Source organism: Pseudorca crassidens, chromosome 3 (genome assembly GCF_039906515.1).
Source record: "Pseudorca crassidens isolate mPseCra1 chromosome 3, mPseCra1.hap1, whole genome shotgun sequence".
Lineage (NCBI taxonomy): Eukaryota > Metazoa > Chordata > Mammalia > Artiodactyla > Delphinidae > Pseudorca > Pseudorca crassidens.
The window spans coordinates 148,768,020-148,795,784 of record NC_090298.1 but is presented as its reverse complement, the minus strand read 5'-3'; the positions used below and the strand labels follow the sequence as shown (position 1 = coordinate 148,795,784).

Here is a 27,765-nt window from a genome sequence, read left to right as displayed (position 1 = left end):
TGCGGCACGCAGGCTCTCTAGTTGAGGCGTGTGAGCTCAGTAGTTGTGGTGCATGGGCTTAGTTGCCCTGCGGCATGTGGGATCTTTGTTCCCCAACGAGGGATTGAACCCACGTCCCCTGCATTGGAAGGCAGGTTCTTTACCACTGGACCACCAGGGAAGTCCCTACCACTGTTTTTTTTTTTTTTTTTTTTTTGCGGTACGCGGGCCTCTCACTGTTGTGGCTTCTCCCATTGCGGAGCACAGGCTCCGGACGCGCAGGCTCAGCGGCCATGGCTCACGGGCCCAGCCGCTCCACGGCATGTGGGATCTTCCCGGACCGGGGCACGAACCCGCGTCCCCTGCATCGACAGGCAGACTCTCAACCACTGCGCCACCAGGGAAGCCCCCTACCACTCTTTTTAATAACTAATACTTTCCTATGTTTAATGAGTGCTTACTACATGCTAGCCTGCAGTCTGAATATGTTATTTCAGTTAATTCTCATAACAGTTCTATGGGCAAGCACAGTTAATATCCTCCTGTAACAGATAAGGAATCTGCAGCCTAGAGAAGACCAATAACATGCCCAGGGTCTTACAGCTGGCAAGAGGTGATAAGTTGCAAACATATAAGTTCCGTCTGTCCCAACAACACCTGCACTGTGGGCCAAAGGGCCAGTATTAGGCCACAGTGTCAGGGTGTCCGTGGCTTGGCTGGATCCTTAAACACTACCCCTGTCTTTGAGAAGTTTGGTCTGGGAGGAGGACTGTGAGTGGTTTATTCACTGTCCCAGCCCCGCCCCGTTCCTTGGCAATTCAAGAAAAAAAAAACAATCTCAGATTATAGAAAAGAACTGGATTACACTCATTAGCTATTTCTAGGTCAAATAATGTCCTAGAGATCATCATGAGGGTTTTAGCACTTAATCTATCTTAGTCAGCTGGGGGCTGCCATAACAAAATACCACAGAGTGGGTGGCTTCAACACAGACATTTATTTTCCCACAGTTCTGGAGGCTGGAAGTCTGAGGTCAGGATGTCAGTATGGATGGGTTCTGGTGAGACCCCTCTTCCTGACTTCTCACTGTGTCTTCACGGGGCACAGAGAGAGAAAGAGAAACAGCAAGCTGCTGGTGTTTCTTCTTATAAGGTCACTAATCCCATCATGAGGGCCCCACCCTCATGACCTCATCTAACCCTAATTACCTCCCAAAGGCCCCTTCTCCAAATACCATCACATTAGGCATTAGGGCTTCAACATATGAATTTGGGTGGAACACAATTCAGTGTATAGCATTATTCTTACCAGAGCCCTGGAGGGAGATATTAATATTGCTCGTGAAACTCAGATTCAAAGAGGTAGAGGAGGGCTTCCCTGGTGGCGCAGTGGTTGAGAGTCTGCCTGCCGATGCAGGGGACACGGGTTCGTGCCCTGGTCCGGGAAGATCCCACATGCCGCGGAGCGGCTGGGCCCGTGAGCCATGGCCGCGGAGCCTGCGCGTCCGGAGCCTGTGCTCCGCAATGGGAGAGGCCACAACAGTGAGAGGCCCGCGTACCGCAAAAAAAAAAAAAAAAAAAAAAAAAAGAGGGGAAACTGTTCTAGACTTAAAAAAAAAAAAAGCCTATGGCAGCATAAACCCAGTGAAGTGTTTGTACCTTAACTAGACCCTGGGTGGAGGGGAAAGCTGCCATAAAAGATATTCTCAGGCAATTGGAGAATTTTCTTAGTTATCATAATGATGTTGTAGCTATGTAGGAGAATGTTCTGTTATTTATTTATTTATTTAATTTATTTTCTGTATTTTTTTCTTGGCCACGTCAGGTCTTCATTGCGGTGCGTGGGCTTCTCTCTAGTTGTGGCACACAGGTTTTTTCTCTCTCTAGTTGTGGTGCGTGGGCTTCAGGGTGTGTGGGCTCTGTAGTTTGTGGCACGCAGGCTCTCTAGTTGAGGCCCGTGAGCTCAGTAGTTGTGGCATGCAGGCTTAGTTGCCCTGCGGCATGTGGGATCTTAGTTCCCTGACCAGGGATCAAACCCGCGTCCCCTGCATTGGAAGGCGGATCCTTTACCACTGGACCATCAGGGAAGTCCCGAGAGTGTCCTGTTTTTAAGACACATGTGTGGCATCATGTCTGCAGCTTAATTCCAAAAAAGTCCGGGAGGGGAAAAATGAAAAAATTATGGTGTCAGTCTTAAATGAGCAGATCGATGATACATTGTTGGTTTTGAATATGGGATAGGTTTTCGTCTTTTGCCACCATTTTCCAGTAATCATTCTTTGAGGGCTTGCTATGAACCAGGCATCCTACTGAGAGAAAGAACTGGAGTGGAGGGAGGGATAGACAGAACATATGTGGGGAAATGTTCAACGTTGGTGGATCTAGGTGAAGGATCCATCAGTATTCATTACATTATGCTTTCAAATTTCCTGTAGACAGAAAGTTTCCAAAGTATAAAAGTAAGGTGGGGAAGAAAGAGTCAAGTGACAGGAATGAAGCATTCCTAGTGCGGGCTATCCTGAGTGTTGTGGGATGTTTAACAGCATTCCTGGTCTCTCTACCCGCTAGATGCCTGTAACATTCTCCACCCAGAGTTGTGATCACCAGAAACGTCTCCAGACACTGCCCTAGGGGGGCAAAATTGCCCCCGGCCGAAAACCACTGGTCTAGATAAACCACTTAGCGCAATTTCCTTAGAACATATTAATGGCTCAATAGATATTCTCTTGACAGGAAATACATTTTGAGAATGTCGACTCTGGAGCTGGACTGCTGGGGTTCAAATCCAGGATATGTAACTTCCTAGCTATCCGTGTAACTTTGCACAAGTGATGCAGCTTCTCTCTGCCTCAAATTCTTCATCTGTAAAATTGACATAATAATAGTATCACATTGAGGTGTTATGGGGCTTAATTTAGTTAAATACAAAGTATTTGGAATAGTAGTTGTCACATTCTTAAGCTCGCAATAAATAATAACAATATTTATTTGATATTATTAATTCATTGGCATTTGAAACGACAAAGATTTTTAACTGATCCCTGGAACCAATAAGAATAAATACATGATTCGTGGTAGGAATTGATACAGTCCTATCATATGACTTCGGACGCTACTAAATGCTCCATCAGGTTCAAAAACACCATCATTTTGGTTTTTCTTTTTCTTTTTTTTTTTTCTTTTTGGCCTCGCCACGCGGCATGTGGGATCTTAGTTCCCCGACCAGGGATCGAACCTGTGCCTCCTACATTGGAAGCTCGGGGTCTTAACCACTGGACCGCCAGGGAAGTCCCAAGACACCATCATTCTGAATGTTAAAGAAGGAGTCATCTCGGATCCCTAGTCCTAAGATGCAAACCAGTGAGGGATGGCCCAGTCCAAGCATCCCAGGGAAATAGGCATGACCCAAGGCTCCTCATGACTTTCTTTGGATTTTATAAGCCAGGTTTGCCTTCCAAGTCAAGCTCTCCAGCATGTTGATAGACCGGTGAGGTAACATGCCTCCCTCTAACTCAGATGATCTGCTGGGGCTTGTGAGAGTTTTGCCACCTTGGCTTGGCTGCTGTAGGGCTGTGGCTGCAGGTGGGGCCCTGCCCTGGGGATGGAGGCTTTGTTGTCATCTCTGGCGCAATCTCTAGCTCCGTGGGGAAGGAGAAGAGAACTCACATTTAATGTACACCTATTAAATTTCTGGAGGGCAATATGCCGGCGCTCTACTTATGTTTAAAGTAACCTTGCTACACACACACACATGCACACACGCACACACAATCTTGCGAGGTATTGTTGTTCCCATTTTACAAATAAAACTGAGGCCCAGAGAGGGAAAGTATCTTCCCCAAGGTCACACTGGTAAAAAGTGGCAGGAATAGCTTTTATACCCAGGAGTATCTGACCTCAAAACCAGTTCTCTTCATTTAATCCAAGTCAGCCAGTCAAATTCTAAGGTTTGGGGGCTCTACTGGGGTCCCTCCATCCTCTGAAAGAAGAGAACTTGGGAGAGCTGGGTTCTTTGGGACCTCACCATGCTCCTTCCTCCTCCGGGCCTTGGTTTCCCATTTGAAAAATCAATCACTGGGAGCCTTGCAGCTAAAAATGCCAGTTGAACCACCTACGTGCTTTCACTCATTCCTGAAACTAAGAAAATATCAGATAAGAGATTTTTATGGCATACATGTACAAGGACAGGGAGACTTGGAGAGAAGAGAACAGCGGTAAAATATGGAGGCTGGAAAGCAGAAGGTCAGGTGGCAGCCTGTCTGATAGAGTGGAGAAAAGAGAAAATGGGCTGATAGTGAGGGAAAAAACAGGCCTCTAGTCTACCTGGAGCACGCGCAAAAGCCTCAGGAATTGGAGGGAGTGGCTGTCTCAGCGTGGAAGTGAAGTGAGGAGGGCCTGAAAGAAGATTGGAGGAAAGTTGTTCCTGAGACACAGACCACCAGATCTCCTTCCCAGATCAGTGCCACCAGGCCACTGCTCATCCCCAACGTGGGGAAAAATTGGAGGTTTCTTTTTTTGAGGTGCATCATACTGAAAACATGGTGATTAAGTGAACATGGACTTGAGGATTGAGACCCCAGCCCGCCTGTACCACTTGACTCCCAGAAGGGTGCCAGGCTATTACCCTGCGGGCTAGACAGTAGAAGAGTGTGGGGAATCGGAGTCTCTTCTCTTCAGAGAAAAGAGATGTGAAGAGAAAAGATGTAAAGACACTGACAGTGAGGATTCCTAGATGAAACAATCCAGCCAAATCACATCCCAAATAACCCACAGTCAATCATGTAACCCCTCATCAACAAGCTCCACTCCAGCCAGCTTTTTGGGCCCCCAGTCTTAAGGGTGAGCAGACAGCTGAGATTCCAGACATCCATGGAAAAGCCTCAAACATGAACAATAGAGCTTAAAACAAACACATGGTGATAGGGAGCCCTTGTAGGAAACAGGGAATATGCGTGGAGAAGAAAACATCGAGAGAAGCTACACAACCATGAAACTAAAACAGGATGCTACATTTTATTAAGAAAAAAAAAAAAGGAGTCTTCAGAGAACACAGAAGAGCCTTAGGAAATTAAACTATGAGAGTAGAAATGAAAAATCCACAGGAAGCCTGGAAGGTAAAACAAAGTTTTCTAAAAAGCAGAACAAAAATAAAATGAGACGGAAAAAAAGACCATCAGGCCAAGAACTCTATCTGAGCAATAAAAGCTCCAGATAGAGCAGAAGAAACAGAGGGGAAGAAGCATCAGTGACATAATGCAGAAAAATTTCCCAGAACTGATAGAGGAGAGTTTTTAGATTGAAAGAGCTCAGTGAGCACCCAACACAATGGATAAAAGTTAACTCACACCAAAGACATATCATTGTGCAACTTCAAACACTGGGAACGATTCAAGATCCTAAAAGCTTTCAGAGAGGAAAACCAGGTCACACAAAAATGATCAGGACTCAGAATAGCTCCAGGCTTCTCAGCAGTAACACTAGAAACCTAAAAGACAATGGAGCGATGCATTCACACTTTTAAGGAAATTCATTTCCGACCGAGAAGTCTATATCCAGCAAGACTACCTTTAATCGAGGGCCGGCTAGAATAACGATCTTTTTAGACATGCAAGTTTTCCAAAAGTTTATTTCCTTCAGGGGTCCTTTCTCAGGAAGCTCCTGGAAGTGATATTCTGCCAAAATGAGGGGGTAGTCACAGAGGGGGAAACATGGTATTTAGGGAGGAGGAGAGAAGGAGGCAAGGAGGGGGGTCTCAGGATGCCAGCTGTGCAGAGAGAGTGCACTGGCACATGCCTTGCGAGACAGAGCCCAAGAGAGGAACTCTGTGAGAGGAGATTTAGATAACTGGCCAAGTGTGAAGCTGAATCAGTGTTAAATTTGTGGAAAGTAGGCACGCATAAAAATGATCATTATTAACTCTAGGAAAAACAACCCAAAAACTGTGCTGGAAAGAAAAAGTAGGCAAAGTTGGCTATATGCCTCGGCCCTGAATAGTGTTTGCAGTGTAAAAGTAATGCAAACACTGAAGGTTGCTCTCGCCAGAGTTATCTGATGAGAAGCTGGGAGGGGTGTCCTGTGTGGGGTTGGGGCCGAGAACGGGAGTGAAGCTAACACTCCATCCTCCAGAGAGAGAAGTGAATAAATCATGCCTAAGACTGAAAAAAATCAAGAAACAGCAAAACATGCATATTAACAGACTCACACGGGTGGGCACCCAAGAAACTGGCTGAACCTGTTGAAACAGTTTCTTTTTCATGAGTGAGATAAGCGGATTGGGGAATGCTCTTTTTTTAATAGCAAATCTTGGGTGTATAAAATATATAGTATTTTATATATACTGTTAAACTGTTCATATATAACTTGAATAAAAACTAAAAATTAAACCTATAAAAAGGTGTCACCTTGAAGGCACACCTGTTTGAATTTAAAATTATTTTGTTGTGGGTTAGTGAGGGGACACGGACACAGAAAGGAAGCTGATGACCTGTTTCTTGATTGGGGTGCTGGTCACTTGAGTGTGTTTCTTTTGTGAAAATTTATCAAGCTGCACACATGATTTGTGTACTTTTCCATTCTCGCATGTATTTTTCACTTCAACAAAAAGTTTATTTAAAAAATAACAGGCCATGGGCTTCCCTGGTGGCGCAGTGGTTGAGAGTCCGCCTGCCGATGCAGGGGACACAGGTTCATGCCCCGGTCCGGGAAGATCCCACATGCTGCGGAGCGGCTGGGCCCGTGAGCCATGGCCGCTGAGCCTGTGCGTCCGGAGCCTGTGCTCCGCAACGGGAGAGGCCACAACAGTGAGAGGCCCGCGTACCGCAAAAAAAATAAAATAACAGGCCACATCCCACTTCAGCAGCTTTGGGTATAAACAGTGCATTTCACAGTGATTCTCCAGAGGGTAATAATTCTAGCCCCTGGTGGCCCAGTTGGCAGAGTCTGTTCTTTTTTGGGTTCCCTTCCCTGGAAGGTTTCTAAATGTGCCCATGGAACACATTCACTTTCCACAATCAGCCCTGGCAGCGCTGATCCCCACGGCGACCCTCTCCTTCTTAGGGTCAGGACTTGCCATGCTTCACAGGCTCTCCCAGTCTGCTAACAACTCCCCTCAGCACTTCCCCCTAGTGTAGACCCCCCATCCAGCAGCACCGATGAGCAGGGTGTTTAGCAGGACGGGGTGCTCACGGAACGGGCACCCCCCATTTTAGCTGTATCCCCATCTTATTTCCTCACTGATGACTCCTCTTGTCTTTTTACCATGTTTGCGCTGCCAATAGGTGGGTAACGATTGTTAATTACCTTAAAATTTTTCCAAAAGTGCCTATCTGGGGAATTTGCTTAAGTCAGTGCCTCCAGCTGTGGATCCAGCTAGGTCCCTCCCCTGAGATCCCCAAGTCCAGCAAAGACCAGAGTGCAGAAAATGAAAGCTTCAAATTGGAAACAAAACATGTGTCTGGAGTCCCTGTTCCATGCTCACGACGAGGTCTCCGAGGTCCTCCCTGTTCAGGTGTTCCGGCCACTCATCTCTTCTGGTAAAGCCTGGCTTCCATCCTCATCCTCATTCTCTTCATCACCACCATCATTGCAAACTCAGCAGAGACGTAATGCTACCCGTGGTGCAGAATGACTTGTCAGTTACTCTGCAGGGCAGTTTTGTTTCCCAAACTTCCCAGTGTTCCATTTTAACTTTAACTTTCCTTATGCATAATCAAAAGGTCCACTCAGGTATTTTAACCAAATCCAAAGAGCAGAGCAGCGTCTCCTTCATGACTGTCCCTTCTACCTCCAGACACTGAAAATTGCTAGCAATCTCCAAATAAGCCTCTCTAGCCTCAGAAAAATACAGGTCCCAGCAGGTGATGTTAAGTGGAAAGGAGAGGTGATGAAATTGCTCAGACTATGGGATTAAGGACTTGGGAGAAACGCTTCTCTGGCCTGTCTCCCAAGAATGACTGTCCCTTTCCTGAACAGTGGGGCTGTGTTTACCTTAAAGACACAGTGACTCTTACATGGGGCCGATTTTCTCTTCACATCAGCAGGTAGAAAGCTCAGAGCCAGGTCTGTGGCCGCGGGTCAGGAAGTGGGACCTCATGGTATGCAGTGAGCTCTAATCTCATGCCACTGGCTTCCTCACTTTCATTGTCCCTTGTCTCATTTTCCTTACTTTTTTTTTTTTTTTTTTGCGGTACACGGGCCTCTCACTGCTGTGGCCTCTCCCGTTGTGGAGCACAGGCTCCGGACGCACAGGCTCAGCGGCCATGGCTCACGGGCCCAGCCGCTCCGCGGCATGCGGGATCTTCCCGGACCGGGGCACGAACCCGTGTCCCCTGCATCGGCAGGCGGACTCTCAACCACTGCGCCACCAGGGAAGCCCTCATTTTCCTTACTTTAAATGGATCACTCTGTTGTGTCCATTTTTGTAAGCCTTAAAATCCTTTATCAAGACACAAAGAAATACTGCTTTTAAAACGCAGTAAGATTACAGCTAAAGGCATACCTCATTGACACTTCACAGATTGTGATTTTTACAAACTGAAGGTTTGTGGCAACCTGGCATTGTCAGATGATGGTTAGCATTCTTTAGCAATAAAGTATTTTTTAATTAAGATATGTACTTTTTTTAGGCATAATGCTATTGCACACTTAATAGACTGCAGTATAGTGTAAACATAGATCTTTTAGGCACTGGAAAACAAAAAAATTCGTGTGACTCGCTTCATTGCAATAATCACTTTATTGCGATAATCGCTTTATTACGGTGGTCTGGAACCAAACCCATAGTATCTCTGAGGTATGACTGTACATGATAGAACTGTAGATAAACGTTGGATGGTAACTTGGAGAGAAGGTAATTGTATTAGGGTGATAGTGTTACAGGTAATTTATTTTCCTTTTCAAATGTACATTAATATTGTAGAGTGCAATAAATATTTTTAGTAATTCCTTCGGATTAAAAATTGTATGTTTGTGTTAGAAAATGTAGCAAAGACAAAAATACAAAGACGAAAATGAATGTTATTCATCATTCAAATCTCTCTAGATAGCAGTATTATGTTTTTGCTATATTTCTCTCTGGTCTTTTTCCAGGTGTGTGTGTGTGTGTGTGTGTGTGTGTGTGTGTGTGTGTATTTGTTAACTGTGTATATTTTACAAATTTAACTTATTCCTTCTTTGTGGTTTTTTGTAAATTATTGTTTTTATATAACAGTAAGTTTTGGACATTTCCCAAATGTTCAGTATCCTTCGGCACCATCGTTTTAAATCACTTAAGTTGTATAGTCCCCGTTTTATATGTGTACCGTATTTATTTGACAAATTCCCCTTTGTTGGACATTCAGGTTGCTCACTAATCGTCATTCCTTTCTGGGTTTACCTAGATGGCCAAATAAGCCAACTTGACCAAAATGTGTTTCTTCTATAGAAGATTTTTTTTCCTTTTTCCTTGCAGTGGTCTCCGGTTCGTCATCCAGCTCTAAGTATGACCCTGAGATCCTGAAGGCTGAAATTGCCACAGCAAAATCCCGGGTAGGTCCTCTTTGCTTATACTGTTGATGGGGGTCACTGAGCAGCCTTAGGCTACTAGCCCACCCACAAGAGCAGAGGAGATGCTTCAACCAGGCCGCGGCAGCCAGTGCTGACTAACAAGATTCTAAATAATGACAATAGTAGCAGTAGTAGCCGTCGTTTCTGTAATAGTAATGGTGATAGCAGCCACCCTTTCTCAAGCACTCACTCTATGCCAGGAGTAGCCCTAAATGCTTCACGAGTTCTACGTCATGCCCTTGAGACAGCCCCACGAAGTAGCCACTGTCAATATCTGCATTTTGAAGATGAGCCGACAGTGGCTTAGGGGGGGACTAAGTGACTTGCCCAAGGTCACAGGGACTCAAGGCTTACTTTGAAGTTTTTAGTGTAAGGAGCTATTTTGCTGGGACTTCCCTGGCAGCCCAGTGGTTACGACTTCGCCTTCCGATGCAGGTGGCCGGGGTTTGATCCCTAGGCGGGGAGCTAAGATCCCACATGCCTAGCGGCTGAGAAACCGAAAACATAAAACAGAGGCAATAATGTAACACATTCAATGAAGACTTTAAAAAGGGTCCACATCAAAAAGATCTTAAAAAAAAAAAAAAAGATGCTGTCTTGCTAACCACTGCTTATTCTGCAGTACTGTATTTGATTACTTCCTGATTACCTTAGGGGGAGAGATATTTTTATTCCCCCTTGACTGATGTGGAAACGGAGGATCAGCAGTCAGATGACTTGCTCAAGGTGAAGTCAGTGTTGTGAACACTGGTTTAGTGCACCTTCACATAGGTGCACTAAAATTCAGATGCCTGCAAGAACACATGAAAGGGGGGCGGGGGCTGGCAGTGAGGCAGTAGGGAGTAGTGGGGACTGTGTAGCCTAGGGGGTGGGCCCTGTCTAAAGGGGTAGTGGAATTTCAGCCCTACGCTCTTATGGCCATGCTGGAATGTAGGCTCCGCATTGGCGGATCTTCCAGTATTTTTAGAAAAGAACTGTATATCTAGGCCAAGTATATGAAACATCTCAATATTTAATCATTAGCAACTAATTTTTAAAAATTTAATAGCACTGCAAGCCAAACAAAGCAATCCTGCAGGCTGAAGCTGGCTCCCTGGCCGTGTCTTGCCTGTAAAGTTACCACGTTGCCTCTTACCTCCATGCACTAGCATATCCAGTGCCTGCTTTAAGTAATGCATGACCCAGGAAATTGCTATTCTCCTCATCTGTCAGAATAGGAAGGGGAGGCTCACAGAGGTGAGGTGGCATGAAAGAGGTTAGCCAGCTCCTGTCCGCTGCCTGTTTCTCTGGCGCAAGGGCAGCTAGGAATGACCTGCAGGACAGCTGGACTGGGACGCCAACCGAATGCACAGCTGCTGAGACCCAGGCGACATCAGTGAGGGGGGCCCGAGGGATGTTGACCTGATCATTATGCAGGGGCAGTGGGGGACTCTGGATTGATACCAACCTCTGACCCAGCCCCGTGTGTGGTCTTCTGCCATCCAGGTTAACAAGCTGAAGAGAGAGATGGCTCACCTCCAACAGGAGCTACAGTTCAAAGAGCGTGGCTTTCAGACACTGAAGAAGTAAGTCCACCCTGCAGTGTGGGGCATGGGGATTGCCCCCAAGCCGTGCTCCCCTCCTGTCCTCTCTGTCCCCCTCCCCTTCAGTCTCTCTCCATCCTCCTCGAAATGGGGCTCTCTAATCATTCGATTCCAGTTCTATTCCACTGGCATTTACTGTCACCCAACATTGAGGTTTGGAAAGAGAAAAGGGGAATCATTTCAGACCACCTGGTTCTCATCGTCCTCTGAATTCCCGAAGCCGTTAAAGTCTGTTCCATTCAGTTGAGTTTTGCCAGCCGGTCATAGAAACAAGCGTCGTTGGGCATTTCTGTGCAGCAGTCTCATCCCCTCCAGTAGATCCGGGAGAGTCTGATACGCACACAGACAAAACCGCCTCTTTCCATGGCCCCTAAAAGTGAGCAACGACTTCAGCTAGTGAGCTCCCCAGAAGGAACAAGGGTCTCTTCCACAACAAACGAATTATGAGGAGAGTGGGCACCATGCCGTGCATGCTGTGCTTATGGGTGACTGCAGGGGTTTCCAGAACTTTGACCAAATGTAATTTTCACTTTTAGAAGCTGACTTGCAGCCAAGCAAGATACAGCTCTGTTGTTTCCTTTGAGAAGATGTCTTCATTGTCACTCTCATGATCGTACTAGCTAAGACTTGTTGAGCAGATACTCTGTGCCAGGGAGGACTTTCAGTATTTCTGCACGGGTGACCTCATCACAACTCTGTAAGCAGTGCTCTTTTAGCTGACCCCGTTGTATAGATGGGCACATAGTCAGTGCCCCTAAGAGTTAGCTTATTGTCATTGTTAACCAGGGGGATCATCGAGACTTGTGCATTGAGTCATGTTCAGTACATCTGATGGGCTTACGGGATGGTCATTACAGAGGTGCCTGGTAGCCCTCGTGGGAGCTCCAAGGAGTACAGCCAGTTTTTTTTTTTTTTTTTTTTGCTGTACGCGGGCCTCTCACTGTTGTGGCCTCTCCCGTTGCGGAGCACAGGCTCCGGACGCGCAGGCTCAGTGGCCATGGCTCACGGGCCCAGCCGCTCCGCGGCATGTGGAATCTTCCCAGACCGGGGCACGAACTCGTGTCCCCTGCATCGGCAGGCGGACTCGCAACCACTGCGCCACCAGGGAAGCCCTGACTGTACCTTTACCTCATTCCCTGGACCTCAGTCCACTCTTCACCACTCTGTGGCCACAGCCCCGAGCCTTTGGGTGTCCGTCTCCAAGTCCAATTAATCGAGCAAACTGTGACCACCAGTCGAGGGGCCGGTTGGTTCTTATTCACATCTCCCCACTCCCCAGACCCCGCCCCCCCCTCCCCCCTGCCCATTCCAGAACACAGGGTAGAAGGAAGTATGGCTTTGGATTATAGATTGTGTAGAGTACCTTTTTGTGTTCTGTATTATGGCTTTGTGTTTATATATTTGTGTTTCTATAGATATATGTTATTTCGGTAGGTATATATACATATGCCAATCCCGTCTCTCAAACCGGGTCCTAGTCTCATTAGGACAAGGGGCCGTGCTTTACGCTTCTTCGTAATCACCAGTGGTGCCAAGGACAGTTGAGGGCAGTACTGTGACTTCCGAAAATTCCTTAGTGGAGCAGCTTCTGAGCACATAGTTTAAGGGCTACTCACTCTCAGCGCAGGTGCCCTTCCCTTTCCTCTCCCGCCTCCCCACTCCCCACTCTGGGATCCTCTGGAGCTTCGGGTTAAAACACTTCCCATTATCCTCCGAGCCACCACAAACCTGTTTTACCACTTTGTCACCCTGCAGCAGCATTGAAAATTCTTGTTGCTTGGTAAGCTGACGCTGAAACCCCGAAGACAAACCTCCTTTCTTTCCCCTTCCCTCGCCCGCCCGTTTGATATGGGGCCCAGATAAGACTGCATCGCGGCTCTGGCTACCCACACTCCTGGCCGGAAGCCGGCCCCGTGTTCACTGTGGAAGAAGTGAAACCATTCTGCTTTAATGGGCACCTTGGCAGAGAGGGTTAGGGATGTTGCCGCAAGGGACAGATGGCCTAGGTTCAAATCTCAGTTCCCTGGGAACGTGGAAAAGTGGCTTAACCCCCTTGAGCTCCTGTTTCTTTATCTGAAAAATAAGTTATTGTAAACATTGAATTGGAAAATCCACGTGGAGCGCGTGACTCTGCCTGGCACATAGGGAGAGCCCAGTGAGCGGAAGAGGGTGGTGACCTCTAGCTACTTGCCTGCCTGCGCTTGGGAAGGAACTCAGATGAACTCTGTGTCCTCCCTGGGCTCGAGGCCGCGCTGGGTATGTGCTTGTGTACCCGTCTCCTCGTCTCTACTCCCTTTAAGAGCAGTTTTTATTCGGCCTCACTGATGGGGCTGAAGATAGACCTGCGAGACCCCCTAGCTTGTGAGCGTCAGAGCTTGGTTTGGAACCCGGGACTCTTGGATTTTGAAGCTCGTGTGTTAATACCTCCCTTCCTGGTATCATCCCAGATGACCCCCTCCCCAGACCCAGAAAACATCAGGCCCCTTACCCTCTCGCTTGGGACCCTTTTCAAAGTGTCTAGTGGGGGATGACCCAGTCACTTCGTGGCCTCCTCTCTTTTCAGAACCTGGGGGAAGCTGAAACTCATCCCTTTGTTCACTTCATGGTCAGCAAACCCAGTTTTAAAAAGCAAAAAGGTGGCTGAGGATTGAAGCATACATCGTAGAGGAGCCCGAAAAGAAAAATCAAGCCCAAAGCTTGGGATTTGGCCCTGTCAGCTGCCCTGAGCCCTCATCAACGGGAAGTCTAGGCCCACCAGCCCCGTGGGAGGAGGAGGGCAGGACAGCATCTTTCTGCATGTCCCCAGGGCCACCCTGCCCAGGTGAGGGTTGTCTGGACAAGTCCAAGAGGAGTCGGCCGCCGTCAGAGCCTTTGCCTTGCGTCTCTGTGGCTGCCCTGTGGCTGCCGGGTGTGTGAGTCTCTCAAGTGCTGCGAGAAAGGACAGCTGTGTAATTTGGAAATCCTAAAACACACCCTCTCCTTCCCACCAACCACGCAACTTTTCTTTCCCTTAAAAAAAAAAGATTCATTCACTGGGTGCATAATGGTAACCCTTTGTTCTCCTCCCCCGCTCCCCAGTCCTAAGAGTGTTCCTTCTCCCGGCTACTCTCTGGAGCCGGATTCCAGAGGCTGGGTTGCTAAGGCCGCCGGGAGCCATCAGGTAGAAGTCGCCTGAGGAGGCCGAGGCCTGGCAGACAGACCATGTCTGTCCCTTCCTGAGGATTCAAAGCCACCCTCCCCCAGCTGGCAGAGGACAGCCGGGCACAGACCCTTCCCCAGAGCCCCCAGCCCTGTTCAAGCAAACCGCGTCTCCCCTGCACCCCTTTCCCATTTGGGGCAGGGCCACCTCCGGTCCCAGACACTCGGCTCTGCTGGGGAAAAGCTCCCGTAGACTAATTTTTCAAACTAAATCTGAGACCAGTCTTAGCCGACTGGGCAAGCTTGCCCAGGCCCAAGTCCTCGAAAGGAACAGACAGGCTATTTTTAGTGGGAAGACATAACTGGGGCTTTGTCTTCCCCACACGGAGGAGGCTGAAATAACGGAAGGGGGAGGGCCGAGCTGAGACCGCATCTTCCCCCCACCCCCTACCAACCCACTCCCCTGCTCACAGGCCCCGACAATGAGGCCAGGATGGCAACCTGTGATTCCCCAGTCAGGTTATTTTTAGCCCAGGACACTTTGGCCTCTAGCAGGAAACCAGAAAGGAATGCCTACGAGTGGTTTCTCATCCTGAAATAATGGGTTTGTGGTGTTCCCGTAGCCTGTAAAACTTCCTTTTCTTCCCCGGGAACTGAAACCTCGGCCCTAGCCTTTGATGAAAGTGTGAAGCAGTTAAATTTTCTCTCTGCCCTTCAGAACCTTTTCCACGCACAGCCTTCCTTCCCCAGAGGGCTGGGCTCCCCACCACCTCTGATTTGTCTGACCTTCAGAAAACGACACCGTTCCCCTTGGCTTTTTTACTCCCATCGTCCCCCATCAGAACGAACCTGTGTGTAGGGCCTGGATCAGCTAGGAAGCTCCCAAGGATGGAAGTATTCTAACTCCTCACATTTGCCTGGTACTCCCTAGTTCCCCACCTGATGTTCCATCCTTTTCCCATTTGACATTTCCTCACAGCTCTGTGAACATGGGCCGGGCAAGATGACATTATCCAGGTTTTCTCAGAGGAGGAAACTGAGGCTCCATGTGCGTGAGGGCCATGCCCAAGGTCACACTACTAAGTGGTAGGGCTGGGAGTTCTGCATCCTTCTAACCTTTCCTTCCCTGTGGCCATTAACGAGAGGAGCAAAGTCATCCCTGTGGTTCTCACCAGGGATGACTTTGCTCCTCTCCCCCAAGAGACATGAGGTAAAGGATGGAGACATTTTTGGTTGTCACAACTCAAGGTCAGGATGCTGCTAGCATCTAGTGGGCAGACACCGGGGGTGCTACCAAACAGCCTACAATGCGCAGGACAGCCCGACAACAAAGAAGAGTCTAGCCCCAAGAATCCTGAGGTTGAGAGAGCCAGATTAAAGGACACGAAAAGATGTTCAACGTTGCAGATCATCGGGAAATGCAAATCAAAGACCACAATGAGCTATTACTTCACACCTGTCAGAATGGCTATCGTCAAAAAGAACACAAATAACAAATGTTGGTGAGGATGTGGAGAAAAGGGAACCCCTCCTACACTGTTGGTAGGAATGTAAATTGGTGCAGCCGCTGTAGAAAACAGTATGGAGATTTCTCAGAAAACTAAAAACAGAACTACCATATGACTCAGCAATTCCACTCCTGGGTATATATCCAAAAAACACTAATTCAAAAAGATACATGTACCCCAACATTCATAGCAGCATTACTTACAATTGTTGAGGTGTGGAAGCAACCTAAGTGTCTGTCAACAGATGAATGGATAAAGAACATGTGGTATATATACTGTATACAGTGGAATACTACTCAGCCATGAAAAAGAATGGAATTTTGCCATTTGCAGCAACACCCTAAGTGAAATAAGTCAGACAGAGAAAGACAAATACTGTATGATAACACTTATATGTGGAATCTAAAAAATACAACAAACTAGTGAATAAAACAAAAAGAAGCAGACTCACAGGTATAGAGAACAAACTAGTGGTTACCAGTGGGGAGAGGGGAGGAGGAAGGGGCAGTATAGAGGTAGGGAGATAAAAGGGTTATTATGGGATTATATGAAATCATGTGGGTGAAACTTTGAAAATTGTCAGGTACTATAGAATTTAAAGAATCTTTCATTCAATAAATAAAGTAAAATAAAACAAAATAACGTTAAGGGGGAAGAAAAGGACTGTTCCATGCCAGATACTAAAACTACACAAACATATTCAAGCCTGGCTCAAGGATGTAATCAGGGAAGGCTTCCTGTAAGAGTTGACTTCAAGAATGGTGTTGCTTCTGCAGCCCCACACTATGGGACATTTGCAGTTTGACAGGGACCTTCTGTGCCTTATCCAATAGGCAGGACCTGGGGAAGAAGGGTATGCAGGGAAGAGAGGAGACTTCTTCCAGGACTGAAGCACTATGGTCTATGCTTTTCTTCTGGGGAAACCCCATCCCTCGGCCTGTCTCTCTCTGTCTGACCTTTCCTGTTGACTGTCTCCTAGAATCGATAAGAAAATGTCTGATGCTCAGGGCAGCTACAAACTGGACGAAGCGCAGGCTGTCCTGAGAGAAACAAAAGCCATCAAAAAGGCCATCACCTGTGGAGAAAAGGAAAAGCAAGATCTCATTAAGGTACGAGAGTTCCCAGTGATGTGGGCCCCATCCCAGTTTCTCCTGAGCACCTTCCTACGCCAGGACTCATGTGGGCTATTTCCACATGCTGCAAGATCTGTGAGTTCTCCTCACTAGTTCTCTTGGGCTTTTAGTCTCATTTTTATAGAGGAGGAAATGGAGGTTCAGAAGCATGAAGTGACTTGCCTAAGGTCACACAGCCAGTGTCAATGGCAGAGCTGGAACAGGAGCTCTCTGGTCTAGTCTAAAGGCCACCTCCTTGCCACTAGCTTTAGCCATCTGGCTTATTTTGCACAGAACCAAATGGAGGGAGGTGGTTTCAACATCACCTCGACATCAAAATGTAGCATCTTTGTAAGCATTTCATTTCATGTTCCAACTCTGTGCTGGGAAGTGACAAAGGATGACAGATACGACTTAATATCTCTCAGGCAGTAGTGCCAAGCACTTTGCAAGCACTGTTCCTCACGTATCCCTTACATCAGTGCTAGGTTATCTCCGTCATACAGCAAAAGACTGCACAGATCGGAGAGTAAGTGGTAGAGCCAAGATTCAAACCCATGGACAACTGACTCAGAAGCCCATTCTCTTAACCCCTGTACATCCCACCTACCCTCAAAGGAACTGCCTCCTTGACCTCTGAGATATTCTGTTTTCATTCCCATCGGCAGATGAGCAGTCAAGCTCAGAGACACTGTAAATGAGTTGGTGAAGGAAGCTTTGCACTCTGTGAGAAACAGAATAATTTCATAGCTCCTGCCCAGGACTGCAGCCCAGTGACAAGACATTAGCAGACAGTGAGGCATGTTCCGATCGTGTTTAGCAGTTAAGAGTACCAAGTCGGATAGACCAAAACCAAATCCTGGTTCTGTCAGTTGCCAGCTTCTCCCTGTAACAACTCCCTCGTGGATAAAATGGGGGATAATCATAGGTTACTCCTCGCAGGACCGTGATTAGGATTAAATCAGATCATGGTAGAGCTGACAGTTATTGAGTATTGACTGAACTAGTGCTTTACACCAGTCATCTCGTTTCATCAATATGATAGCCCTGTGAGATAGGACCCGTGATTATTCCCATTTTGCAGGAGAGGAAACTGAGGCACAGAGAGCTTCATCAACAAGCTCAGACCACACAGCTAGGAAGTAGCAGAGCAGGGGTTCCAGCTCAGTCCGTGTGTCTCCAGGGCCGGTGTCCACACTGGTTGACCCCATGTAAAGGGCCTGGCCCAGTGCTTGGCACCTCCTCACTAGTAGCTCTTTACAGGCTACGTGGGATGTCTAGGGGGAGCTTGGGTTCCTAGTAGATTCACAGAGAGTGACAGGCCCAGAGCTCCCTCCCAGGAGGGTGCGTCGCCAACCCTGCCCTCCGTTCCAGAGCCTCGCCATGCTGAAGGACGGCTTCCACACCGACAGAGGGTCTCACTCTGACCTGTGGTCCAGCAGCAGCTCTCTGGAGAGTTCAGGTTTCCCGCTGCCGAAACAGTACCTGGATGTGAGCTCCCAGACGGACATCTCAGGAAGTGTGAGTAGACAGCGTGTGCTGCTGCTGCGGGCCCCCAAGGGACAGAGTACCCTTCTTGTGACTCACCTGAGGAGCTGGCTGGTGAATGTCTATGGGCCTGGCTGCTAACTCAGCCTTCTGGAGCTCCGTTCTCTTGCAGACCTCCTGGCCCCCGGATGACATGAGATGATGATGTGGAGAAAAAGCCAGCACTGACTCCCTGGCCACGTGAATGCATCTCTAGATGCTGCACAGAAAGTATGTCTGAAGGACCAGGCGTCTTTCTCTGGTTTCCTTCGTGCTAATTTGCAGCGCCATTCTGTTGTTCTTTCACCAGCTGGGAAACAGGATATTTCCCTCCTGTTCATCCCAAAACAATGCATACAGCTTTCAGACAGCTGCTTGCCTCCCAGTTCAAAAGCTCAGCCCGGTCAGAGTAATGAATAGTGCAAGTGCTGTCCCAGACATCGCTCCTGAAACTCTTAGAGCAGGACTGACCCACGGCAATCCATAACTTTGAAGAGCTTTTGTTTTCCTAGAGCAGGTGACATTGAATGAACCAGCCTCCATGGCTAAATGCTATTCTGTCTGGTCTCTATAGTCGTGTTCCCACTTGTGAGGGGAAGCTGTGTTCACGTCTGATGGGGTGAGCCTTGTAGCTTCTTGCCACTCCCGACAGAGCGTGGCGTGGCAAACGGGGCCGCGCTCTCCTTCCCCACACCACCCATGTGTCCAGCTACAAGCCACCCGTGGGCCGAAGTATTTGTGAAGGAACTGTGTGCCTTCTTCCAAGTTCTGGGACCTTCCTCTCACTCACTCAGTGTTGCACTCCTGACTGCAGGCTCCCTGAGTGTCTGGTGGGCCCCCTCCGCAGCACGCCCAGAACGGCTGTCTTGTGTATTTGCTGTCCGTGTTTCCTCCTGACCAGCTGTCCGCCATGCTTCTGGTGCTTGAATGGCCTCCAAGCCATTTGGGGCTGCAAGACGATATTCTGGGCCCTCGGCTTCTCTTCTAGAAGTGTTAAATGTCTGAGTTTGGGGCTCTTCCCATGCCTTAAGGAAAGAAAGTGTTTTTCCCCTAACTAGCTTCCCTGCAATTCACACAGCCAGCTCAGTAATTGGGGACTATTTTTAGCTACTTCCCACACAAGCTGTCAAGTCTCTCATGAGCTCCTGAAACCCAGCTCAGCACTGGCCACAATAGCCATATAATTCCCGACTCGTTCTTTCCTCCAGTTCGGCACCAGCAGCAACAATCAGTTGGCGGAGAAGGTGAGATTGCGCCTTCGATATGAAGAGGCTAAGAGAAGGTAACTAGAGGCTGGGGTCTGGGGGTAGGATGGCCCCAACAATGATAACTACCATTGTAGAGTGTCTGCTCTGTGCCTGCTTTTTACACATCTCATCATGTTTAATCCTCACAAAGATTGTGAAGGTATTATCATCTTCATACCTTAATCCTCTCTGAAACTCAGGAAATGACTCAACCAGGGACACTTAGCTAGATGAAGAATGGAACTATGTTTTGAACCATACTTTAAACCTCAAAGCCTCATAATCTTTCCACTTGCCCGCCTGAAACTCAACCTCTAAAATCAAGGTTTACCAACAATCGTACAAGTAGTTTGGTGTGAAGGAGCACAGCTGGGGTTTTAGCAACAGACTAAAAAGACTACGAATACTACCCACTTCAGTGTCTCCTGCCCAACTGGGAACAAGCTGTGTTTTTAAACTGTGTAGACACCAGGGACTTCAGATGTTCTGTGGCTTCACAGAATCCTAAGCAGCTGGGTTCCACTGCCACAAATAAAATTAAAATAGTAATCAAAGCTGACATTTTTAGAGAATCTGTAACGGTCCACGCCATATGGACAGGAATCTGATAGAAACTATTCAATAGAAGATGCAAAAAAGGAAATTTTTTGGTTATTGAACTCCAAAGTGCTGCAGTAACCAGCTTCAGGCACAGCTGGATCCAGGGATTCAAATGATGTCACATAGACTCAAACACTCTCCTTTTCTTAGCCCTGCTTGCCTTTGTGTTGACAGACTTTCCTGTCAAAGCAGAAAGATGACCCCCAGCAGTTCTAGGCTTACATACTACCAGGTTAGAAACCCCAGAGGACCTACCTTTCACAACTGTTTTAACAAACTTTGGGTTTGAAACTCACTGGATTTTCTGGGAGAACCAATCACTATTGCAGGGTGGGAGGAATAAGAATTCTGTGAAGGTCCAAGCATGGGTCACATGCACGACTCTGGGAAGGGGACTGAGGTCAGCTTTGTGGGAACCAAGTGACTTGAAAGTACGGGAGGACTGATTTCCCAAAGGAAATTTGGAATATTGTTAACAAAAGAAGGAGAAATTGGATACAGTTCAGGTGGGAAGAAACACATCCTGTGCACTATTTCAGCTCCCCCTAGAGGTCCAGCAAAACAGCACGATTTCTACGTTCGGACAACCACTTCTTGTCCCCTCTGAAGGCGACCACTCTGAACCCTGGATCTGTTCCAATTTGCTGGAATGCCTATCTTAGATGATCTGTTATGGAGAAATGAAAGGACTGAAATCTTCCCTTTGGGGTTGAGCCATTAAACTTCTCATCACAGAGCTTCCTGGCTCGTCCTTTATCCAGCTTTGTGCCTCCCCCTTCACCCAAAGGTAGTTGAGCACATGATTGACCGTGGGATTTTTGCAGAAACTAATGCCTGTGGCCGTAATACATCTCCGGTCAAAAATGTGTCAAGTGTAAAGAATAGAGCAGCCTGCTGAATGGGAAAGCAGAGGCTGCAGGTCTTGAAGCAGGGAGGGCAAGTGGCTATATAACGCAAGGTCTGATCATCGTATGCCAAGTTTTGTCACATGTGTGTTTCTTGGCAGAGAGTCTAGCACATTTCATCAGATTCTCCTAAGGATGTATGGCTAAAAGTTTAGGGATCACTGGCATAAGGAAAACGCCACCAGAAAGTACATCCAAGAAAGCATCAATTACCCCTTCAATGTCCCATGTGTAGTGGAGCCCCTGCCAGACCTGGCCATACCACTCTATCCTTGAAGCAGCTGGTTGGATAACAGCAGCTACAGAGTTATCCCAAAGCCAGTTTTGATGGATTGCTGTATATGTGAATATGGAATTTAAATTAATTAACTCTGAGAATCCCTGCTGAGACACTTGGCTGGGGAATGAGCACATGTAGATGTGTTTCTCTGTATGGAATTTTCACTACACAGCATGGAGATCTTGTCCCGAACAGTGTTTTGAGTTTGGTCACATTGTTTGCAGATAAGATTGAACTGTGACGTCCCTGGTGGTGCAGTGGTTGGGAGTCCGCCTGCCAGTGCAGGGGACACGGGTTCGATCCCTGGTCCAGGAGGATCCCACATGCCGCAGCACAGCTAAGCCCGTGCGTCACAATTACTGAACCTGTGCTCTAGAGCCCGTGCGCCACAACTACTGAGCCCGCGTGCCTAGAGCCTGTGCTCCGCAACAAGAGAATCCACCGCAATGAGAAGCCTGCGCACCGCACCGAAGAGTAGCCCCCGCTGCCCGCAACTAGAGAGAGCCTGCGCACAGCAACAAAGACCCAACGCAGCAAATTATTTATTTAATTAATTATTTATTTAATTAAAAAAAAGATTTAACTGAGGGTCCAGAGGTCTGGGACCTCAGCAGATATTGACCACGTTTATGACCTGCAGTCTTAGGTGAGCCATATCCTCTCTGGCCATCTGTCCAACAGGGTTACCACCAGGTCCTATCCGCCCTTTAGGGATGGGGTGAGGCTAGGACAGTGATAGCTAAAAGCACTTTGCAAAGACTAAATCCTAAAGGATCACATGATTGCTTTTAAATATTTGAAGCGATACTCTTAGCAATACTGTGAATCTTAATTTGATTCAACAATAATCATACCTAATGTCTATGTAGCACTTGGCATTATATAAAGAGCTCTTAATGGTACGTTTTCACTTGGTCCTCATAACCCACCTTGCAGGTACCATCACTATTCCCATCTTACAGATGAGGATACTGTGTCTCAAAGCAGTGAAGGGCTCCCAACTCCTTCCTGTAACACTTACTAAGGGCCTGCAGTGTACCAGGCACTGTGCTAGAAGCTTGTGTTACCTAAATGATTCCTTAAGAAGGTCAGAGCCAAGACTCCAACCCAAAGCCTCTGCCCTCAAATCCTCAGCTGTTCGCAGGGTATTGCCGCCACTTTCTAGTTGAGAACACAAGGTTAGCAATGGCAGTATTTGCTGTGGTCGTAGTGGGCCCATGACTGCCACTGGTTCAGCACTTATGTGCCAGACGCACTGAACACAGAAGTGCTCATTTTCACACCAATTCTGAAGGAGGAGTAACTGTTTTCTTATATACAAGGCTCAGGGAGTGTGCCCAACATTACACACCTAAGAAGCAGCGAAACAGGGAATAGGCAAGTGGCAGCAGAAACATTCACTGTGTGCTTGTTTAGCATGAAATGCTGTGCTCGGACATTTTACGAATTATGTCATAAAACCTTCAGCCGTTACCCTACAAGGAAGGAAGTTTTGTTATTCCCTTCAGAGAGACGAAGAGACTTGCCCAAGGTTACCTAGCTAGTGGTAGGAGGCTATTGCCTGGTGACGAATCCACCTCTACTGGATCGGGCTTCATGTCCCTGCAGGCAAGGACACTGCCTCTACCCTATCCCTGCAGAGCCTACTCACGGTTGGCACATGGTAGGCACCGCATACGTTTGTTAGATGAAAATCTGTTCCGTGAGACCACACACTGATTCAAAGGAAGTCAGTCACTGTCAAAGAGGATGCTCTGAGAACAGCATGGCCTCCTTGGACCATGTAACCTTGGAAACACAGTCTGTCACGCTGCTCCCGCATTGCCCTGGGCGCACCAGTCACGCTCACCCTCTTGGCCCGCAGGATCGCCAACCTGAAGATCCAGCTGGCCAAGCTCGACAGCGAGGCCTGGCCGGGAGTGCTCGACTCCGAGAGGGACCGGCTGATCCTCATCAACGAGAAGGAGGAGCTGCTGAAGGAGATGCGCTTCATCAGCCCCCGGAAGTGGACCCAGGGGGAGGTGGAGCAGCTGGAGATGGCCCGGAAGCGGCTGGAGAAGGACCTGCAGGCGGCCCGGGACACCCAGAGCAAGGCGCTGACCGAGAGGTGGGGCTGGGCCGGGGGCCGGGGGGCCGGGGCCCTACCCTCGCTGCCGGTCCGTCCTCCGGCCCCCAGCGGGGTGGGGAGAGGTGACGGGGACAACCTGGGGTTCCTGGGCTCCAGCCCGAGGACACTCGGTTTAAAGATCTCACCGCTTTCCGAAGTAGCGAATCTGGGGAAGTGACTCAGCATCCAGCTACCCCAGAACTTTACACAGGGAATCGCATTACCAAAAAATCTGCTTACCTGCAGGTTTTCAAAAATTATCTCCTAAGATAAACTCTATGTAATTTAGAGCAGTCGTTCTGCAACTTTGTGACAGTGATTCACATTGTAGTATTATCTCATAGACAACAGTTTCACAAAGCAGTGCATACTCTTTCTCTGTGTGACAGCCCTGTGATATTTTCTTTTATGTTGCATTTCTTTTCATGCTGGTCATGACCCACTAAATTGATTTCGCCACATGCTAACAAATTGCAATTTGCAGTTTGAAATACACTGGTTGAGATGGGGGTCGCGAACTGAGATGTTTATAGGAGTCAAGCAGGTGATGTAAATGCCAGAGGCCCACCTGGCCGTGGGCCATGTGCGACCGGAAGGTACAGACCCCACTTGTCTAAAGCAGGCGCCGTCTGCAGCCAGTGGAGGTGCAGGCCCCAGGCTGCCAGAGGCCCCCATATTTCAAGAAAAAAGTTGTTTGGATTTTGTTTTTTAAATATTGGCAACTAATCCAAAAATTTTTTTAAATACCATGAGGGCTAAATCAGCTTCATCTGTGGGCTTGACTTAACCTGAAAGCCACTGGTTTCCATTCTCCAGTTGAAGCCTTATAACAGACTTTACTTCCTTCAGTGTCTCACCAGCCTCCACACCCACATTGCACAGAGCGCAACTCCGTGTTCACAGTGGGTCCTACAATCCCCAGTTTCTCATTCATTCATTCAGTCAGTCAGTCCATCAGCCCGTTGTTTATTCATTCATTCGTGTAAGAAACGTCTTGTTGCACATATTTTGTGTGCAAGGCAATTTGGAGGATTCAGAAATGAACAAGTCACGATCCCTGCCCTGATACCCTTAAAATCTATTCAGTTATTTTCACTTGTTTTTTGGCAGCAGACTTTATTGAACAAGGCCCCTGCCCTTAAGGAGCTGGAGTTGAAGATGGTGATTTTCAAACTTCGTTGGGGGAGGGGGAGGTGGGGGAGAGGGATGAGCAAGGGAATTCCTCTTTCCAGTGAAATCAGAGGCAGAAGCCCAGTTTATAAAGCAGATAAACTTGTCTGGGCCCAGTGGCAGCAGGCCAGGCATCCTAGGTGCCTGGCTGGGCTCCTTGCATCACCCCATCATGGGTCCTAAGATGCCTTCAGGGAGCCTCCCGAGTGCTGAGGAACGCTGCTTGCAATCCCACCCTAGTAACTGAGTAAGCTCTATTTGCACATGGTGGGGTGCCAGACGGGGCACGTTGACCAGCCTCTTACTGGCCTCTTGTAACCACATCACACAGTCCATTGACTGGTCCATGGTGGGGAATCTCTCCCCACCAAGCCCCTTGTCAGAACTCCTACCAGGGATATGTCACTTTCCTCTCCTTTATCTTCCCCTGGGAAGATAAGCACTGACCTCCCACCAGGCAGGTGGGAGAGGGAGGAGGAGAGGGCTTCAGTATTTGGTGCTTTGTAACCCTAGGAAGCACCTTCTAGAATTCTCTCTCAGTGCCAACACTTTGTCCTGCTTTCCCCAAGGCTGTCTGTGCACCTTGGGGACAAGGCCTGTGTCTAGACACCTTTGTGCCTTTAGTGTTAGTTGAATGCATAAATGGTTCGCCAGCCCGGGCAGACCCTTACAGGCCTCTGTATGCACCTCCTGATCTGTCTACCAGTCCTCTGGGCCCCTGACCCTACAGCCATCACTGGAAAGCCCTTAGCTTTTCATGATGCTCACAGCCGGCAGCTGAAGAGAACAGATCCCTGGCAACCTTACTCCTTGTTGGGTCAATAGAGAGACCCTTCCCACCACCTACCTTGTGCAAGTCATTGACCAATATGGACTTCAATGGCCTAATAGGAAAAAAAAAAAACAGGATAATTACATTGAATACTTATATATTCTGAAGGCAGGTGGTTGGACCAGATTGTGAATTGAGGCTCTTCTCTGCTATCAGAATTTTGGTTTCTCGAAACTAGGATTGGATATTCTCTTAGAGACCCCTATACTACATGCAAAATGTACCATTAAGTACCAGACTCTGTAAGCTATATCATCTCATTTAAACCTCCCAGCAACCCTGAGGTTAATCTCCATTTCATAGTTGTGGAAACTGAGGCTCAGCCAACATCACCAAATGGCAGAGCTGGGATCACAGCCCAGGCTTGCTGGCTCTGGAGCTCATGCTTGCCTTAGTCTCCTGCCCACTTAGAAGGTCTTTTATTATTGCCTTCAGCCCCGTCTTTCAAAGGTCTGATTGCTCCCCTGGAACAGTGAGTTCGCACGGCCCGTCCAGGGAAGCCAGAACCTCCACGCCGTGGCAGCTGCTGAGCAGGTGTCTCGAGGTCCCCTGGGGGACATGCAGAGAGAAGCCAGGGGGCACGTGGGCAGGAAGAGGCGAGAACCTTGGGAAGGACAGGGACAGGGCTGACGGCTGTGAGCCTCCTGCACGAAAGAGAGGAGAAAGCCCACCCAGCCGTCTTCGTCCGTGTTCAGCTGTCTGCCTCTGGCCCCCTGTTTGTCTGTGTTCATCCCTCTGACTCTCTTGTTCTCTCTCTAGGTTTCTTTCTCTTTTTGCTTCTCATGCTCCTCTCTCTCTTCTCTCTCTCTGTCTCTCAGCATGGGAATATTAGACTCGTCACCTCACACAACAGCCTCTCTGTTCAAGGTGCCTTTGAGAAGGCCAGGAAGAGCACACCACAGGGCCTACCAAACCCCAGTGTCGAATCAATCAGAAGCACAGACGTCCCCCCAGGACTCCCCGTCCTGCACGCTGCTTCCTCCTCCCTCCCCAGGGGCCCTCCCCAGCACTCCTGAGAGCTGCAGCGCCTGTTAGAGTGCGGACTCCCTGCCCCCAGCCCAGGGACCAATTCCTCAGGCCTGAGATGGAGCCCAGGCTCTTGCATCTTTAACCAGTACCCCAGGCGCTGAGCCGCAGCTTGTGGGGGTTCCAGCCCCACCTCCTGGGTCCTCTGCCTGCTTCCGCGCTTGATGTGTTCTTGGCCTCCCGGCACGTGCCAGGCATCACATGCAAACACCGTATGGCCAGCGAAGCCCAATACCTGTAGGAGGCCGCCTCGGCGTCTGTGTGTGGCTGCTGGTAGCTACACCCCTGTGCTCGGGAGGTCAAGGCCATCTGGCTCCCGGTCCCCTCAGCCTCCTGTTGGGGCTCTACTGGGGACCTGCACTTACTGCCAGAGCACACCTCTGTGATCTCCTCCCAGGGGAGAGGAAAACAAAGGTGGAAATGGTGGCCCAGGCTGCGCCTTGACCCCAGATCTCACACCCTTTCAAGGTCTTGCTCTCATGAAGGGTCAGATTCCATAGTCGTGTCCATTGTGCTGAAAACTGGGATTTTGTTCCATAGTCGTGTCCATTATGGGCTCCATCTGCCAGCCCCCCTAGTCCCGGGCAGGACTCTGGAAAAACAGGGCTGGGGACAGAGCTGGCCAAGAACCATGCCAAGGCCGCGGCTCCCGTGGTCTTTTCTGAAATTTCACAAGGTCAGTTCCCCAGTGACTGGTCCTGCCCCTCCCTTATCACTTTGCAGTTGTGTCTCAAGCAAACTCTGGTCTTCACGGCAGGGCCTGTGTTGGAGGCCTTGGGCGTGTCAGTGGAGGGATGGCGTGTTTAGGTTTTTCCATGGAAATGAACTCTTCCTCCCAGGCCCCAGGCTGGGTTGGCTGTGCTCTGGGAGCAATGAGTCAGTCATTCCTCCTGCAGCAGGATGGCATAAGGGGATAAGATGCCAACGGTGGGACATATCTGTCCAGGGGAGATTTAACATCCAGGTCTCTCAGCAGAGCAAATGAGCTTTCCCTCCCATCACTGGGGAAAAGTCTTCCATTCAGCAGTAACTTTCCAAGCACATCCATGTGGTGGGCGCCATGCTAGGGGCTGAGAGAGTGAGGCGCAGTTCCTGCCTTACAGTCCCCAGCCAGTGCAGCAGCTCGGAAACCTTACTGTGCCTAAGAATCACCTGGAATAGGGAATAAAGATGCAGATTCCAGGGAATTCCCTGGCGGTCCAGTGGTTA

General features: G+C 48.6%; 1 protein-coding gene across 4 annotated transcripts in view; it reads left to right on the top strand.

Annotated features, from left to right (window-relative positions):
* WWC1 (WW and C2 domain containing 1) overlaps positions 1-27,765 on the top strand; it is a 153,089-nt gene that overhangs the window by 88,674 nt on the left and 36,650 nt on the right. For all 4 annotated transcript variants that reach the window (XM_067732900.1, XM_067732899.1, XM_067732901.1 and 1 more), the window contains exons 4-9: positions 9,427-9,503; positions 11,007-11,086; positions 16,730-16,859; positions 18,237-18,383; positions 19,598-19,671; positions 23,286-23,528. In XM_067732900.1, coding sequence (XP_067589001.1) covers positions 9,427-9,503; positions 11,007-11,086; positions 16,730-16,859; positions 18,237-18,383; positions 19,598-19,671; positions 23,286-23,528 — 751 coding nt within the window. The remainder of the gene's footprint in view (positions 1-9,426; positions 9,504-11,006; positions 11,087-16,729; positions 16,860-18,236; positions 18,384-19,597; positions 19,672-23,285; positions 23,529-27,765) is intronic.